Raw genomic sequence first — 18,100 nt, forward strand, 5'->3', positions numbered from 1 at the left:
TTTTGTTTTCAGTTCGATCAGCAGACATGAAGTTTTTTATTTTTCTCTCCTTTTTGTTTGTTCGTCCCCGTCGCCATCGCTCCACAACTCCTCCAAGTGAAAACAAACCAAACATCCAAAGGGGAAAAAAAAAAAAAAAAAAAAAAAAAAAAAACCCGACGTTGAATAGGAGCGGCTGGGGAAAACGATCTTTGAAATCATTGCCATTTCTCCACACTTACGTGGGTGTGTGGTAAACACAGAGGGAAAGGGTCTGTGGAAAGGGAGTGAAAAAATAAGAGGCAACCGACTTGCGGCATGTACGCACGCACGTTGAATGGAGATAAGTGCGCCTGCGGTTGCATCACTCCTGGCCTCATGTGGCGTATTTTTTGAGTTTCACATGACACTGCGGTCCCATGCATTTCATATCACATGTACTTACAGCCCTATCCCTCTTATCCACGCATGCGGTCGGACCTACATAAATACATAAATACATACATAAACATATGTATACACATCGTCATGGGATGTGTTTGTCGCAATAAATTTTTCCCTTTTCTTTTCATTATTAATTGCTATTTTGAACCCTTTTTTTTTTTTTTCGTTTTGACACTTTTCCTGGCCTTTGTTGTCCTTCTCCCCGTCGCCCCCACCGCCCCTCCGCAAAATGTACACACGCACACACACACACACGCAGGCACACACGCAGGCACACACGTAGACATATATATATATATATATATAATCACGTGTATACATGCCGTTATTTAACCATTCTTTTTTTCATTGTTTTGTTTTTATTCCTTTTTTTTTTCTTTTTTTTTGAAATTCCTTTTCGTTTTTTTTTTCTTTTTTCATCCTTTTTTCTTTTTAATTTCCCTCCCTCTTTTTCCTCTTGAAGGCCCCTGTTCTTACTTGTTCTTCACTCCCCTCCCTGCTTCCCACCAACGCCCTTCGTCATCGTGTTTTTGCGTCCTCGTTGTTCCTACTCCCAGCCGACCATCATACCGTAAAACATACCACAAGAGACATGGCCATAAAATCCATCCATCTCCACTACTCAACCAACCAACCAACACACAGACACACATATGCACAAGGAAAAAGGGAATAAGAATGGGTGGAGTGGGCGCACTTTCCACGGCGCCTTCTCCTGTTTTCCCCCTTTCTTCCATTTTTCTTCTTTTCCCCTTCCTCCCCAGCCCTCACACTACGATCATTCCTGCTACTTATTATCCGGCCCGTTCAGCTTCAGGCAACTGCACTTAAGACGCCATATTGGTACACACAAACACACAAGTAAACACAAAAAACATGAGCACTTATTTATTTATTCCGTCGGCTTTCATGCTCCAAAAAGGTATGGCGGCGGCGGTGGTGGTGGGATGGCAGTTCCTGTGTGTGGACGAACGGCGCCCTCCCACCATCGCTCTGCATCCGCCAGCCACTGCCAGAAGCTGTTCGGATAATGCTCCACACGTGGGCACAAAACTGCGCGTCCGGCCGGAATGAGGGGCTGTTGCTGAGCCATTGCCCCAAATGTGGGCAGCCAAACGGAGGAAGAAATGCGCTGGCTGTAGCTAGCCTCGGCTGCAATGGTTCGATCGTACCAACGCTTTGCAATGGGGTGCAACTCCTCCAGCGAGAGTATTCTGTTCGTAACATTGTCTATTCCCGGTGGCGGTGGTGGCAGGTACCGCATGACTCTCGGTGGTGGCAAGTCGGGCAGCGCCTTGCTGTTGCGGGAGTGATCGCCATTGCGTCCTTTGCGCCGGCCTCTGGTCTCGTTTCGCTCCTTCGGCACAGCTGCCATAACTGTCACAATGGTCAGCGGACCCGTTGCGTTGTCATCAAATCCTTCAATAGAAAGTGATGGAATGGGACATTCTGGCGGGGACGCAGCGTTGCTTATCGGATTCGACTGCGGGCTGAGGCGCTGTGATCCACCCAAAGAGTACGGATCATGACAATACCGCTGCGATGATGATGAAAGCACCGACGTGGCGCGTGCTAATCTTGTTGGCGGTGGTGGTGTGGAGCAATTAAGTGGAATAGAGAAACTGGCGGGAGACAAGTTCCAGTCGCTCATTCTGCAAATCCCGTTTTGACCAAACCGAGGTGTATCCACACTTGGGGTCATCGGATGCATCAGGTCCACGCTCTGCTGGTTGGGACTGTCACCACCAATTGGGCGAAGATGCGAAGATGTCGGCGGAGTTTGGGATCCATTTGACGTGGCACCATCAACATCGTTCCGCGTGGGTGTGTTATTATTTTTATTAAGGCTGCTCTCTGAGAGAGAGTCTGGTTGCCTAAAAGACATGTGTTTCGTTGTCTTCCTGCAAAATTTCTTTTTCTTTTTCTTTTTTAAATTATTAATGTTGCTCCTCTTTCAATACGCAAATAAATGTATATGTATGTCTCTTATATATATATATATATATATATATATATATATATATATATGTTCACTGGGCCTCTTGTTCCTCCTTGTGTATATTCGGCCTACTTCTTTTTTCCACGCCTTTTGGTTTTCCCCTTTCGTCTTGCTCTCTTTCTCTCTTGTATGTGTCTAACTGGCTGCTTCCCTCCTTCGCCCTGGAAAGGAGGGTGTCCGTGACCCTTTAAGGAAAAGATATATATATTTCCTTTGTGTTGTTGTGTTTTTCCTCTCTCTCTCTCTTTCTCTTTTTTTTTTTTTTGTTGTTGTTGTTGTTGGGATTTTCGTTTCCCCCTCCACCCGTCTCTCCTCCTTGACGCTTTTATTGCTTGTGTGAGTACTGTTATGTGCACACGGTGTTTGCAGTTACCCTCCTCGTTTTTCTTCTTGTTGTTGTGTCAGACGAGAGGGGAAGAAAGGAAAGAAGGAAGTCAGAACAGTACGCCATGCATGCAAGGGAGTAAATGAACGGCAATAAACACACACACACACACCAATAAAAAGAAGGTCAAACCATCGCCCCATCAGCCGCTAAAAACCCGCGGCGTGAACCCATCCCACCACCACCACCACCACCACACGCAGAGGCAAGAGCAAAAAAAAAAAACCCACTGAACACACGCCAAAAAAGGGTCCATCGAAATAAAGAGACATGCGAATTGCGTGCGTATGGGAGAAAATTGGTCCAAAACGGTGGCAATGTACGTACACACAAATCGCAGTGTCGCCGCGCATCTCCAGTGAAACGGTGCGCCTTGCACTACTTGAAGACATGGTACTCGTCGACACGGCCCTGTGGCACTACGACTGTCTGAAGCGGAATGAAAGGTCTACCGGCCAAAAAAATGCCCTCCGCCTCCGCCTGATTGAGACGACGCGAGGAGACAGGCATAATTTCAAACAAAGGGATCCCTGTCGTAAACTTGAATGCAAAGTGGTGGATGTTTGCCTTCCCTGCCCCCATGCGACTTTCAGGACTCTTCTTCACAACAGGAAACTCCTCATAATCGGTGTGCATCGTCAGCGTAAATGCACCGCGCGGGAGACGACGAAGGATCGCAAGTCGCGCATTCTCAAGTTGCGACTGCGTCACCATGCCAAAATCCGCCGTGATAAGTCCCCACTGTCCTTTAATAAGCGCCGCCTCGTTGTTGATGAAACGCGGGTCACCGTAGCGGCGAAATTGGCGGATGGGTCTTCCAGTCTTGGGATGTACGTAGTGGTACGCGCGAAGGACCACACTGCGCTGAAGGAGGGACATCTTTTCCAGCTCCTCCCGGTGCTAAAAAAACAACAACAACAAAACCCGCTACCCCACCTGGGTAGAGTGGATGATGGTGAGGGGTAACAACAACAAAAAGAAAAAAAGAAAAGAAAAAAGGTAGGAAAAAAGCAAAGCAATAACAACCGTAAATAAATAAATAAATAAATATAAAAAAAGTGGAGTAAAAGATAGCAGCCAAAATAAAACAACAACAACAACAACAACAATATTTCTGTCGGTGTCCATAACCCTGTTTGTGAGTCATATGCATTCCTCTTTCTCCATGTATGTATGTATGTCTGTATGTCTATGCGTGTATGCATGCAAGCAGAACGACCAGTGAGAGAGGAAGGTGACTCAGGCCTGCTTCGTATACAACCACTGTGAAGAATTTTGGGTGCATCACAAACAAACCAAAAAAAATAAAATATAATAATATATATAAGGAAAAGGGCATAAAGAAAAAACGCAATGATTCATCGTCTTTATCGAATAAATTTTAACGGTAAGAATCGTTTGACACCATTGCACATTCGTGCGATTGTTGTTGCCACTCCTGCGCCTGTCATCATCGGCATTGGCACTGAAATTGGAATATTCCTCATTCCAATCATGGGAAATGCGTTACGGCGCGTCCCTCGCATGAGCCCCATCGCAGGTTCTCCACCAGATGGAACACCCTTATTTGAAGTCGACACTGAGGCATCCGCCGAAACGAGATGATCCGCAGTGGTTGTCAGCCGGCTGTAACCACGCAGGTGCTGACTTGCCCAGGGTTTGGACCACGCCACCCACTCGGGTGTGAGTGTCATGAAACCGCGACTGAGGTCGCGTAAAATGCTTTCGGTTAAGTCCTGTCCACGTACCGCCGGATTCTTGCTGCCGTGCATGTCATTCAGCGATTCATCGGCGTCCCGTTTGGCGATGCAACGAACGCCCAGTTCCCGTCGAGGCAACACTTGACCGCGGTGGATCTTGTATCCTAGGCGGTGGATGAGTTGCTGCCAGTTCCACACCTTCCGCGTGAGCTGATACTCTAAAGCCGCCTTTTCAAGAAATATGTTCTCCAGCTGCTTCTCAGAGACTCTACCAACCATACCCGTCGTGGAAGACGTCTTTGATTGTGACGATGGGGCCAATCCAACAGCGGTGCCCGTGCTTGTGGACGTCATGACTTCACCGTCACCCGCAATATCGCCGCTCGCATTATCCATACTGGAGAAACGTTTGGACTCCGCAATGGCCTGCGTTGCCAGTGCCATCAGCCTAAACAGGGCACGCACCGGGAGCTTGGATGAAAGAGGCCCTGTCGCATCAGCCGATTCCGCCAAATCTGTGGATGCAAAGACGCACGATTCCTTCTCCCCGTCCTTTAAAAGAGACAAAAGTCCTCGGTAAAGCTCCGTGCGTACACGCAGTGATTTCGTTATGCCAATGTGCCGGCCGAGATTGAGGTTTTCTTCGTACGGGTCCTCAATGCACAACTCGTACCGCGTAGGGTGTCGCTTGGTGGTGGCACCGGCGCCACCCCCACCCACACCGCCAGTGTTGCTGTTGACGCCACCACCAACTCCTGCAGACAGTGAGGAAGACATTGGGGGTACGACATCCTCCACATGCCACCCAAGCATCTTCTTCGTGGTGATGCCAGGCCGATTCAGGGAGATGACGTGATGCTCCCAGTCAAATTCAAAGGAGTAAAAATAGAAAAAACCCACCAACATGTTACCGGCATTCTGGTAGAGTACATCCAATTCTTCCTGCGTGAGTGTCGGATCCACCATCGGGATGTACTTGGGATCAAAATTCGTTTCATTTATCAACGACGCGGGTATATCAAGTGGGTCGACGTATGGGACGTATTTCTTCTGGATGAGGTAATAAATCCACATAATGTTGACCGCATAGCTCGTAAAGTACCCATTGACAGAGTTATTTACTCCACTTGTCTTGCTCCAGTCCTTCAACACAATAGCCCCTGGTCGTGCACATGGGTGACTCATCAGATACTGACGCAGCAGGTTTGAGTTGCGGATTCCAAAGGCCCGAAAACTGAGGTCAAAGTCAACGTTGTACAACTCCGGTCGACATTCATCATGCACCGGCTGTACTTTTGCACGCAGGGTGGGAGTCACGAACGCGGGGGAACATATCGCTGCTCGAATCGCCGTTGTTGTATTCTCCAGTGTCATTGACATCACATCTCCTGTGCGATTCCACCACACCTGCTGCACACCCGCTGGCCCCACGGCATCCCGCACACTCCCTTCTAACATCACGCGATCCTCCCTGGAGGCAGGTGCGTTCAACACAAAACGTACACTTCGAGCTACAATATCTTCAGCATCCTTTCTTGCTACCGTAAGGATAGGAGATGATGCGTGGTGCTTGATGATCGGAACCCGCGCGTGGCTAATGGGCTCAAGGTTCACAAAGGAAAATCCTGCGCGCCGCAGCAACTCCGTTATGGACCGCACAGCATTCTTCTCAAGAGGTGGCCAGTTGCCGGCATCCAAAGCCTCCACATCGACAACGGCAAAGTCAATGTCCGCCATACCGTCCCACACACCCATTGCGACGGAGCTGCCAAAGATGAAGACACGCGCCTTCTCGTGCCAGCGGCGCACGACCAACTCCAACTGCGCACGGGCTCTGTGGGCCTCCTGCATTTTTTCTTCACCCGCATCACGTTGAACAGCAACCGCAAAAACTTTTTTACCCCACAAGGCAATGGCATCCCGGCGGGCCTTGAGAGCCCGCGACCAGACCTTGCTGAATTTCTCGGCGATGCGGTGCAGACGCGCGTGATCAGGCACAAGCTCCGCATGGCGCTCCTCCACGTGAGAGAGAAGTGCAGTGTGCGTGGTGAATACGGCATGCGGACAGGCGTCACAGGAATACAACCGTGGGCCACAACCCCCCGTTATTGCAGTGTCCTTGGCATTAGCATCATCGTCATCATCATCTTCTTCTTGGTCCTCTCCGGCATCCACATCCTCTTCATCTTCGTCCTCTTTTTCTTCTTTCCCATCCACAACAAATTTATTCTTATTTTTATGATCCTTTGCGTCGACGCTGTTCCTCGCGTAACCTTCCCTTGACGCAGTTTGGTCACTCTTAACATCCACCTCATCCTCATGATCCCCTACCGAGAGTGTCGCGGAATCCACTTCTTTTCGTCCTTTCCCAAACCTACGAACCGAGGGCGCCGCCGCGTCTGCTGAAGCACCTGCGGAGTGAGCATCGCTCACTTTCTTCTGCCCCCCTTCTCCTTCCGTCACATCTTCCTCCTCATGCAATTCGTCTAGGACGATTTCGTCATCCTCATCTTCATCACTGGCCCGCACGGAGGCCTTACACGAGCGAATATTTGTCTGCTTTTTTTGTTGCTGCCTCGTATTTTCCATTTCCCCGTTTTCATTCTCCTCACTTGTATCGTGTTGGAGCAGACGACGATACTTGCTGACCATAACGCCTGTGCCGCCCCTCCCTATTCTATCACTCTTCTTCTTTTTGGGTTTCCCGCACACAAGTATACAAATATGCGTGCAGATGCCATGAGCGACGGTGAAATCAAACAAACAAAAAAACGAAGAGAAAGGCACACATGGTGGGTGGCATTAAAGGCAGAGCATCCCTCCACACACACACACACACGCACGGCAAGGTCCAGCAGCAAGCGGTATCACAGTGCAGACAAAACAAAAACAAGAACAAATAATAATAATAAAACACGTATACAAAAGAGAAGGGCTGGTGGTGGTGGCAGCCGCTGCGTCCAAAAATTCCACAAGATTCAAAAGGGTTAAAACAAAAATAACGGGAATAATTTTCTATTCGAAGGTGCCAAATAGAGAGAGAGAGAGAGGGAGAGGAGTGACAAGCCCTTATTACATGTCCATCCCTCCCACCCATGCACCCTCTCTCTAATGCGCGTCGTTTCATTATTCCCTCTGTTTTTTCCTCCTCTTGGCGATGCTTCCCTCTCACACCAACAGTTGAGAAAACAACAATTCCCACTGGCCCGCTATTCGCAGCAGCTCCACCGTTATTTGGAGGTGAAGTACAGAAAAACCACCAAACAACAATTCGTTTCCTCTTCTTTTCGCTGCTTAGTTACTCCCCACCCACCCACGCCCACACCAGTTATTCCTCTCCTCCCTCTCTTCCTCTCACGTTGTTCTTCTTGTCATTGCAGCTCAGTACAGGCGGCGCAGCTCCACAGCAGCCATCCAAACACACGTGACCAACAACCGCAACCGAAGGCCTGCCCACAGCCCGCTGTAGCCCTCTTCCGCCACAATCGTGCGGGCGCATTCCACCATGCCCTTGTACCCCTTCCTCTCCGATGAAGCGGTGAGCTGCATGCGGCGACTGATAACTTCAAATGGCTGAGTGATGCATCTGGCTACAATTGCCAAAGAACACGCGACAGCGTGCGGGTATTGATTGTGCAAAACCGGTGGAAGTATTTGTAACGCGTAGTAGTATGTACCTCTGTACATAAACACCGCCATCGCATCCAGCCCAAAACCGCGGTAAAACCCACGAAAACCGTATCGTCTGCGGATGTCTGCTGCAGTTTCCCACGCGGAATTGTACTTGTACGACTCTTCCTTTTCTTCCTCCCCAAAATCTCCCTCCTTCACATATTCCTTCACATCCCCTGCTGCGGGGTGGGGTGCAACGATGTCACCAACGTAGTTGGTCACAATGTGTTTTTGGATCCCCGTCACCGGTGTGGCAATCAGAACAGACACGGATGTGAACCAAGCGACAAAGTGACCCACACCAACGGCGACATCTGTTGCACTCTATCGAAAGGCAACACCACTCCCAACAGCTCTGAAACCAGCGACGAGCTCACTTCTTCCATGACCGCAGACGGTACAGCAAGAACGGCGTCTATCAGAAACCCACGAAAGAAGGACCTGAGACCCTCCTTTGCATAGACACGCCGCACGCAGCCAATGATGCCGCCAAACCCTGTTGACGGCAGCCGACCCTCATGGACTAACTCAGCCTCCACGACCGTCAAGACGGCGATGCGGTGCGACGGCGCCATGACAACACGCTGCAAGAAGACGCCAACCAGGGAAGCGGCCATATCGACCATCACTTCTCCTGATGATGGCGCATAACCGTAGGGCTGGCCCTCTGTCATTGACGTCTCTGTCTCGCTCTCAATCCGTTAGCTTCTGTGAGCTGAAAAGCAACAAGGACGAGAGTAGGGAATACCAAAGGCCCAAAAAAACAAACAAAAAAACCACACCAAGAAGCAACAAAGGAAATAAAACTCTCCAATGAGCAACAAAATGGCACGCGCACACACACAAAGACACACGCACGCACACGGGGCAGTTATGATTGAATACAAATGTTTATGTTATATAGTTTTCCTCTTGAAGTCCACCTCGTTTTTTTTTTTTTTGAATTTCTCGGGCCTCTCTGCGCTTCCTTATTTGTCGCCCTCCTTTCCTTCGTATTGGTGGTGGTGATTATTATAAGGAGGGGAATGTACCTTAAAAAGCAACAACAAAAAAGAGCAACTGAAAATCTGAACGCCAAAGACAAAAGAAGTTAAAAAAATAATAATAATAATAAGAACTCATCCAACAAGGATGACCAATAAATTGTGTAGTCTTCGTAGACTATTATTAACTAATAACGGATGACATGGCCGTATTTTCTTCGTTGCTCCGTTCATCCATCCACAGAAACAAAAAACAAAAAACAAAAAAAACAAAAAACAAATTCATGAATCACCCTCCCTCTCTTTCCTTTTTTGCTTGATATATATATATGACTTTGCCCCCCTGCTTCTCAATGCACCATAAGCATACTAAGCAGAATACCGCCTACATCGAGAAGAAATCGCATGCGAAGCCCAGCCCAGAACGCTGTAATTCCGTCCTGACGCAGAATATCCTTTGCGTGATGCCAGAACCGGCAGTTTCTTTTCTGTTTCTGCCTCACACTCGTGGAGAGAAGTGTCATGCGTGCGCGTATGACCTGAAACGGCTGAAATAAAAAGCTGCAGATAAGGCGCACACCAATAGTACAGGCGATCATCGCAGCAGCCTTCCTCCCTGGCCGCTGAAAATGCTCTTCTATAATTTCTTCGACCTTGGGCGCAATCGCCATTCCCATCAGCTGCATCGTGAGGCTCTGTGTGTAGATGGCAATGATGTCTACGTCTACACCCTTGAAAAAAAGTCCTTTCCAACCCCAACGCTTCTGTACTGCCGCTGCGGCCTCCCACGCAGAGCAATACAAATACGCTTCTTCCTCCTCATCATCCGTTGTCACCACGTCACCTTTGCATGCGACAATGTCCGCGGCAAAGTTACCCATGACGGTTTTTTTTGAACCCACAATAGGTGCTGTCAGCAGTACGCGTAGTCCTGGTGCCGCCACCCCAAGCATGACTGAAGCGGGCCGAGAGATCACCACCAACTGCTGTTGTAACCGCACAGTAAAGAGGATTACCGTAACCTGGGCGATGTAAGCCGGAATCGATAACGCCATTTCTGTGAAGCATCCACGGAACAGTCCCACGGCCCCCTCCTTCTTCATGATGTAATGGGCACAGCCCCGCATGCCCCCAAACCCACCATGTGAAAGCCGCCCATTTTGGATAAGTTCCCCCTCTGTGCACTGCAGCAAAAAGATCCGATTGACAGGCGCCCACAGGCAGTTCAGAGCGATAAGACGGGCTACACGAATTGCAATACGTCCCAACACGTTGACCAACTCGGCTCCAGGACTCCTTTGCCCCTGATCCTGCAGGTAGAACTCCGGGTCATCTGGGCGATACGCTGGCTGGTGCTCCAAAACTGTCGCCTCACTTGACATCTATCATGAACCTCCTTTTATGATCACCTCAGTAACACACACACACACACACACACACACACACACACACGCACACAAAAGAAATACAAGGCAAGCCACGCAAAAAAAAAAAAAAAAGGCAAAATAAAAAAAAAGGGAAATGCCCACACCCACACATACACTCAAAAAAGTAAAAAATACTTCCCTCACTATTTCTTTCACGACGCATCGCGGTTTATAAACGCATGTATAAGTCGTTTCATGTAACGTGTATGCATGAATATCCGCACGTACGCATAGGGGTAATTTATAGATTTGTATGTATCGCTGCAGTTTAATCCCCCTCTTCGTCACCCAACAGTTCCCGTAGCACACGAGCAGCACGGTCTTCTCCGGAATCCACAGAATTGCCTTTTGGATTTAGCGCAGTCTTGAGATCCAAATGCCCTGCAATAGCGCTTCTCTCTTCCATCGAAAGATTTCGATGTGCTCGCGTGACGTGTTGCATAACGGCTTCATACAAATGATAGTTGCTGGGCGACTCCCGTGCAACGGCATGAATGATGCGCGGTCTTTCACTCACAAGAGCAACTCGTAGCGCCTCCTGCCAACTCTCATGCCAACGATCGCGGAGAAGAGCGGTAATTGTTTTTTCCTCCTTCTCTATAGAGAGAGGAAGGGTCGTCCCTGGGGTACAATCGTCATTGGGAGGAGAGAAAATTTCTGGGGTGACAGTCACTTTCTGGCGGGCAGATGCATGGACCGCCAACTTTAACATTACACACGCTGCGTCTGCCACCGTTGTGTTGCCTACCACACCGCAACGCAGAAAATGTCCGCACATCTGCGCCGTTGGCTCCACAGCATCACCTACATATGCACGCCACATCGCCCACAAATCTATGGCTAATTCTGGGTGACCACCGGTACGAAGAGCAAAACACGCCTGAGAAAAGGTGTAACCATCCATCCCGTAAGGACCAAGAAGTTCAAATACTTGCAGCGCCTCACACCAGCGTCTTGCATCGGCTAGAAGTGTCATGATACGCCCGCACTCCTGAATTCCTATGGTGGCACGCAAACGGGAAGAGTCTCCCAATTTATTTTGCTCCCGATTTTTTTTTGGTGACACTTGTTCCCACGAGTGCCTGGAGTTGACAAAAATGCTCATCGTGCCTTGCCAGGTGGCTCCTTTTGGGGCCTTTTCACACGCCAGTAATGCCTTGCGCGCAACGTGCAACGGGTCGCTAATTACGTGCGGAATTGCCCGCAGGGCCTTCACCCAATCACAGTTATCAATACAACGATTTAATTCTCTGACGGTACGCACATGATTTCTGTCACCAATCCGTGTTCTTGTCTCCTGCTCCTTAGTCTCACCTTTCTTATGCGATGCGGCAATGGATGCACAAAATTCACGCAATCGCCACTTCTCCCTTGCTGCCTGCTGCGCTACAGTGCCCAAAGAAGAAAAAAGACACGGTTCTTCTGCTACAAGGCGGTCCACAAATGCAGCAACGCGTGCAGGATCTGTTTTGTTTCGGGGAAGCCGCCCCAATACAGTTGTATATAAGAAACCGTCGAAGCGTTGCGCAAATGTCAGAAGCAGAAACAACCGTAATGCCTCACGCTCCGCCTCTGGTAAAAGATACGCAATTTCAGCAGAGAAAAAATAGTCCTTATGACTCATGGCCTTTGGAAAAGCCAATACTGACGATGTTGATGACGCATTTGAGCCTTCATTGGGAGCGGCGGGCTTCAGCAACATGGTTTCCAAAGCAGGAAAGCAGTCCTCTTTCCACAAGGCAAGAATGTAGTTCTCTGCAAAAGTGGCAACCATATTTCTGGCATTATCATAGGCGGTGTTGGAGAGCTCTAAAAGAACATCTGCATCTCCACCAAGTTTCGCTCGGGTTGTGGCCACAGCATGGTGCACATAATAAAAGATCAATGCCTCTACCAATAGCCGTGATGCTGAGGAAGGCCGCGGTGCGTGAAAACCACGTTGAATATCCCAAAATGTGTTTTTCATTAGTTCACTGAAAGAGTTAAGAAGAGAAGCCCGACGCATGGCTCGAGAAAGTGGACAAAGTAGCTGTGGCGTCCGAAGCGAGAGATCGTCGCGGCAGGCTTCCTCATACCATTCAAAAACTTTACCCACCCGCTCTCGCTCTCTGGTGCCAGGCACCTCATCTTTACCTTTTCCGTTCAAGAGATCATTTATAAGGTTTTCCAGTGATATAAAACTTTTCTTCGCATCATGTGGAAAACATGGCAATAGCGCCTGCAATCCTCTCATGAAAGCCCAGCCCTGAAATGCAGGCATCCAGCGAGACACCTCATCCACCAAACGCCACCGTAACTCCATTAGTGTAGTGGAGGTCCTGAGAGTGTCATTTGACCCATTGATGAGCAGTGCGATGAGGGTCTTATCACAAGAAGTGCCTTCCCTGGGCGACTCTGCCAAAGGTGGCAAAAAGGGAGCGGCGGGAAGAAACAGGGTCTCTATGAGATCCCTTGCAATGTCGTGACGGTGAAACACCCTACAGTGGTTTAGCGTCTCAACGCAAACCTCCAAAAGGTTCCTCCATGTGCTTTGACTCCCATTACGACTGGTCTCTCGGGCAAAATTCCAAAGGCCTTTCAAAAGCCATTCCCAACGAACAACGCGCTGTACAAGCAGACGACTAACACCATGCGAGATTTCTGAGGCCTCATCAGTGCTGTGCAAATCCTTGCTAATTGCGTTATTGAGAGACGCCCAGCCCAGTGGGTTTTCGCTTCTGTTGCGGTGCTCTTTTCTGTGAAGAGTGCGCAAGATCATGCACACCGACTGTTCCCACTCCGTTGTAGCACCAGGGAAGACTGCACGTTGTGGCGCCACCCACAAACTACATTCACGCGTGGTATCCACCATCGCCAACAGCTCCGGAAGCCACCAACGCAAATGAAGCTGCAGCCGCAACTCCTGCGATATGGTTGCTGGAGCGCTACCGTCCGTGTCCCTGATGATTGCACCCGTCAGAAGAACCACAAAACGACGCCATGCTTTAAGCTCGGCAGCAGGCACCTCCGTTATCAAGTTGGAAAGCAACTCCAGATAAAAATTTTTGTTCCTACAAACAATACTTTTACAGGTGTCGACTCCGATGTGTGTCCCAGTTTCACTCTGTCGTGCATCCTTGCTAAAAAAAGGACTAAGCGCCCGTGAAACATACCCAAGAAAAGGCGTGCGCTGCGCCCCACTCAATGAGGACTCCTTCACAACAGAAATAAACTCCTTCCCAAATCTGTAGCTTAACAAATCACACAAATCACGTTTAATAGGGGTTTCTAGTAGATGTGTCATGAGAGACGTACGGGACGCATTCATATCATGCAAAACAACTGAATGAAGAAACGACTTTTCAAGATTATTTTGTATAAGCCGTCGCAAAAACACATTTCCTACCGTCGTGTGTGCAGCGGAAGCATTATTATTAGTAGTAGTATTACTAGTAGACGCATTATCAGTAAAAGGAAAATATGCATTTCCGACCTCTGACGACAGAGGTTCAGGCTTGGCAATGAAAAAACTCCTGTACACCTCTAACCCCAACAGCAAAGGGGTGGAATTTTCGGAAGACCAAACCAACGGCAGTAAAAATATGCGAGTAATCAAAAAAGACACATCATCTGAGAAGAAGGCAGTTGTATTGTAATCAAATGGTTTCATGGAAAGTATTTCTGCCACGCGAGAGAGGGTGCCAACCGAAGGATCGTCACTCTCCAAGAAAGATGAGGAAATAAGCCTATGCCACACCTCGCTCCCATCTCTAAGCAGTGTCAATGACAAAAGAGCATGTAGGGCAAGCTGTAGCCTTTCCGCGTTCAACTGCGTGTCACCTTTCCTCGCCGTCTGGAGTGACAGGCGCAGCAGGTCTACAAGGGCTTTTTCTACCTTTTGTTCCAGTTTAACATGTTTTTCCTGCAAATTCCTCTCTTCGTCGGGAGAAAGCGCCGCAAAAACAGTCGTCCATAGCGCAATCAGTTCCAAGACAGGCCCTTCAGCGACCGTCTTACTTTCCAGTGGTATTGTTGCCATTGCCACAAGGTCAAGGGCCTCCTGAGCCTTGCGGTCCAGAAGAAGGGTGTAAACAGCAAGCTTCATCATCGTCATCGGTGACGGGGCAAAGTCGAAGTTTGTGGAGGCAATACGCCAGAGAGTAAATGCACTTTCTCCATGACCATGGTAGAGTAATGCGGCAATGAGTGATTCGCAACTTGAAGTGAGGGGCCTTGCTTCGGCACCTTCTTTCTGAGATGAAGAAGAAAGAGATGAAATAAAACGTATGGCATCTTGCCAATGGTTTAAACGAAGTATTTCGTGTACCTGAATAGGCAAATCGTAAAACAATTTCTGTGCGTTGGGCAATGACGATAGAGTTGAATTTGTCTCCTTGGACATGGAAGGAGATAATGCGCCCCGAGAAGCTCCTTTGGCTGAAGTTTCGTTTCTACTCCCATACCGGCGGCCACCGCAATTCAATCCTCCAACTCCTAATATTCTTTGGGTATTTGAACGAGAAACAGACCCAGGACACATGCGACATAAGACAAGAAAAGTCATCATACATCGCACAATGCCCTTTTCTCTGGACGCATGCAAAATCAAAGAAAAAAAAGTCCAAAAGTGAAATAATGACATTCATTTCTTGAAGTAATCACAAAAATACAAACACACACACACACAGGCATTCCAGTACATCAAGAACAAGATGGAATAACCGCATAAGATTTTCCATCATCACTCAAATAACAAGTAGACAACCATAACTACATGTGAAAATAATTTTCAAATATGCATCTTTGGGTAAGCGTACACCAATGAGACACTCGGGGAAAAAAATCTACATCAATGGAAAAAATTTAAAAAGTGCTCAAACCAAAAAATACACAAAAAAGATCAAATTGAAACGAAACAGTAAGATTCAAGCAAGCGGTAAAACTTTCCCAGTAAAGAGAAAGGAAGTATGTGGAAATTCAAAAGTACAGCAGTCTCAGAGAACTAGGCCATGATGGATTCAACGATGCAACACGTTTCTCCTCCTTGGTTGACGACTAAAATCTGCCCTCAAATTTGATCCTTTTTCTCTTTACTCCGTGGTAAAATTCACTTGCCATGTTAAACCCACACACACACACACACCAAACGGTCCTCATTTTAGCCTTACAGGCTCTGGCGCTTTTATTAAGGAGAGTGCCGCTTCCTTGCCGATACTCGGTGTCAAGTTCACCCTTCTGTAAGTGTCTAAGGAGGGCAATCCGGCCGTTGTTACATCTAAGTTTTGCCCACGAAATGGTTCCGCCGTGATTTTTCCCGTGGACCACGGCGCATGTGTGGGCATGGACCACTTTGTTCGTGTGTGCCAAGTGCGGAAAGGTCTTGCGTGCCTCTTGACTCCAGTTTCAATTCGTGGATCGGGAATCCACTCTATATCATTAATGATACCACTTGGTTTACCAGCATAGAACGCACCATACTCTCGCTTTTTGCGTTTTTCGGGTTCTCCTTCTGGCATCCAGGGCGGAATACCCTCCGGTCTGTAATTCAATGGTCCTGCCTTTAGGTGATGAATGCGCCCTCGGTCAATTTTGTCGTTATACGGATCCGCTATCCACTCTGGCGCCTGGCCAAAGCCATCGACACGTCCGGCCCTTATTCCACCCTCACCACCTCTGGGATCGCGTGCAGCAGCCTTACCATCGAGCGGATCGGGCATATACGGGTAGTTACTGAATAACCCACGATTCAATGGATTCCTCTTGGTGTGTATCACAGTTTTTCCCGGGTGCTTGTTGTGTTTTATGGGGTTTCCGGCCTCCACATCCAACGGGATGTCTCCAAGACCGCCGACTTGTGTACCACGTCCCTTTGCGAAATCCATTCTGTCCCCATTTGGACGATCATTAAGACGGTTGGGAGGAATAGGAGCCTGAAAACCCCCACCTCCCATGTATTCATATTGAAATTGTCCCCCAGCACGAAGGTCATGAAATGGACAGCTTTCGCGCTCCAAGTGATCCTTTTCACAGTCGTAGAGGTGGTGCCAATTGGTCCAATGACGGCGTCCATCCCAATTTTTGGGCCGAAGATTGTGAATCGTCTCAAAGCGTCCCTCAGTCATTGCTTAAAAAAATGATGTGAAGCGTTTCTTTCCTTTCCTTTTTTTTCTTCTACTTCTTGTTTCTTCACAAAGGAGAACAAGCCAAAGAGACCACAAAGAAACGACTCGATGTCAATCTATGAGAAAAATACGCCGTGAACTCCACCTATTTTGCCTAGTTTCCAAATACTTTTTTCTTTCTTTATTTGCTCATTATCACAAAATATAGAAAAATACAAAACAAACAAAAACGTAAACTCCATTACACTTCTCGGACTTATCGTTTACACAGTCTCGTTAAATTACGTAGACAGGCAGAGAATTACAAATCGCCAGTCTGATAAACATTTACAAGCTGCACTCCAAAGCAAGTAAATACCACATACAAAAAACACAGACTTCATAAAGAGGGCAAATGCAAAAATGACAACAACAACAACAACAACAACAACAACAACAACAACAAAAAAAAAAAAAAAAAAAAAAAAAAAAAAAAAAAACGACAATAAAATGCGTATGTATGCAATAAGCAAATAATATTCATCCGGGAGAAAAAAAGGTTCCATGGAAATGCAAAGTTTCCACTCCTCTAAAATATTTCCGCCTCAACATCTCATTTGAACCCCTTGTTTTCTTGTAAGAAGTGGCCATCCATTGGCTGACCGTCCGCAAAGGATGGAAAGGAAGGTTGGTCACCGCCATTTACCCTCAAAGTTCCAAGGGATTGCTGATCCGCAGGAGCTGCCAAAGGTTGATATTCTTCAATCGTAACACCAAACCTATTTTCATATGCAAACTCTTCAAACTGATAAATATAATCTTCAAAGACCTCACTAACAACACCATCATGCAAACCAAAGTACGGCATTTGTGCATCATGCAAAGGACGAAAAACTTCTATATACTCTGTTTGACCGTTGATCATCTGCAGACGGCGGTATCTATCTACTTCAATTCCAAAATAGTCCAAGGTCTTCGTCGCTAACCGTGTTGTGTGCCGCTTCACATCCCGATTAGACCAGTGCACCATACGATTCTTATCAAAATCAGCAAGATAGTCAATGGCATATTCAGCTCCAGACCCAAAAGTACCTAATACTTTGTCTCCCAATGTTACTAATTGAGAATCACTCGGCGACTTTCCCGTGTAGAGACTATTATGAATTGCCAGTGATGAACACAATGATGGAATACACTGTGATAAAGCACGATGTACCCAAATCAATCTCATATCAGGGAAGGCTTCATGAAGTGATTCAATGCTTAATATAGCAAAAGGACAAAAAAGAAGCCATTGTGCTTTTAATAAGGGGGATTTAGAACCATACTTTTGTTCCTCTATTGGGTTATTAATGGGATTGATATCCCGCAAAACACACTCCGAAAAGTGGCCACAGCGTTTATACCACTGAAACAACTGGCACATTCGCC

At 47.7% G+C, this 18,100-nt stretch overlaps 7 protein-coding genes and 1 pseudogene across 7 annotated transcripts, besides 24 other annotated features; all 8 read right to left on the reverse strand.

Annotated features, from left to right (window-relative positions):
* Positions 1-12,739: a sequence feature (heterozygous, Esmeraldo-like haplotype).
* Positions 125-154: a microsatellite.
* Positions 458-502: a microsatellite.
* Positions 657-702: a microsatellite.
* Positions 709-729: a microsatellite.
* Positions 760-857: a sequence feature (A-rich).
* On the reverse strand, positions 1,331-2,308 carry Tc00.1047053506657.88 (hypothetical protein, conserved; the record flags this gene model as incomplete). The annotated part of the gene is made up of 1 exon (XM_804039.1): positions 1,331-2,308. One exon carries the CDS (start codon positions 2,306-2,308, stop codon positions 1,331-1,333), a length of 978 nt encoding a protein of 325 aa, XP_809132.1.
* Positions 2,411-2,451: a microsatellite.
* Positions 2,630-2,702: a sequence feature (A-rich).
* Positions 2,983-3,004: a microsatellite.
* Tc00.1047053506657.79 (50S ribosomal protein L16, putative) lies at positions 3,186-3,686 on the reverse strand (the record flags this gene model as incomplete). The annotated part of the gene is made up of 1 exon (XM_804038.1): positions 3,186-3,686. One exon carries the CDS (start codon positions 3,684-3,686, stop codon positions 3,186-3,188), a length of 501 nt encoding a protein of 166 aa, XP_809131.1.
* Positions 3,836-3,857: a microsatellite.
* Positions 3,894-3,916: a microsatellite.
* Positions 3,973-3,996: a microsatellite.
* Positions 4,105-4,134: a sequence feature (AT_rich).
* Tc00.1047053506657.70 (RNA editing 3' terminal uridylyl transferase 1, putative) lies at positions 4,175-7,159 on the reverse strand (the record flags this gene model as incomplete). The annotated part of the gene is made up of 1 exon (XM_804037.1): positions 4,175-7,159. One exon carries the CDS (start codon positions 7,157-7,159, stop codon positions 4,175-4,177), a length of 2,985 nt encoding a protein of 994 aa, XP_809130.1.
* Positions 6,639-6,714: a sequence feature (GA-rich).
* Positions 7,388-7,434: a sequence feature (T-rich).
* On the reverse strand, positions 7,891-8,853 carry Tc00.1047053506657.50 (annotated as a pseudogene).
* Positions 9,009-9,043: a microsatellite.
* Positions 9,270-9,293: a sequence feature (AT_rich).
* Positions 9,405-9,443: a sequence feature (T-rich).
* Positions 9,513-10,544, reverse strand: Tc00.1047053506657.40 (ADP/ATP translocase, putative; the record flags this gene model as incomplete). Its single annotated transcript, XM_804036.1, has 1 exon — positions 9,513-10,544. The coding sequence occupies one exon, from the start codon at positions 10,542-10,544 to the stop codon at positions 9,513-9,515; it is 1,032 nt and encodes a 343-aa protein (XP_809129.1).
* Positions 10,579-10,621: a microsatellite.
* Positions 10,646-10,678: a microsatellite.
* Tc00.1047053506657.30 (hypothetical protein, conserved) lies at positions 10,858-15,210 on the reverse strand (the record flags this gene model as incomplete). The annotated part of the gene is made up of 1 exon (XM_804035.1): positions 10,858-15,210. One exon carries the CDS (start codon positions 15,208-15,210, stop codon positions 10,858-10,860), a length of 4,353 nt encoding a protein of 1,450 aa, XP_809128.1.
* Positions 12,740-12,758: a sequence feature (areas merged during assembly that could not be assigned to a particular haplotype. This can correspond to areas where the two haplotypes were merged or to regions with more than two copies in the genome that were merged during assembly.).
* Positions 12,759-18,100: a sequence feature (heterozygous, Esmeraldo-like haplotype).
* Positions 15,722-16,690, reverse strand: Tc00.1047053506657.20 (hypothetical protein, conserved; the record flags this gene model as incomplete). Its single annotated transcript, XM_804034.1, has 1 exon — positions 15,722-16,690. The coding sequence occupies one exon, from the start codon at positions 16,688-16,690 to the stop codon at positions 15,722-15,724; it is 969 nt and encodes a 322-aa protein (XP_809127.1).
* Positions 17,096-17,135: a microsatellite.
* Positions 17,136-17,169: a microsatellite.
* On the reverse strand, positions 17,283-18,100 carry Tc00.1047053506657.10 (hypothetical protein, conserved; the record flags this gene model as incomplete). The annotated part of the gene is made up of 1 exon (XM_804033.1): positions 17,283-18,100. A coding segment is annotated over one exon (818 nt), but the record flags the coding sequence as incomplete, so codon positions are not given.

The sequence above is a fragment of the Trypanosoma cruzi genome, genomic scaffold (genome assembly GCF_000209065.1).
Source record: "Trypanosoma cruzi strain CL Brener 1047053517009 genomic scaffold, whole genome shotgun sequence".
Classification (NCBI taxonomy): domain Eukaryota; phylum Euglenozoa; class Kinetoplastea; order Trypanosomatida; family Trypanosomatidae; genus Trypanosoma; species Trypanosoma cruzi.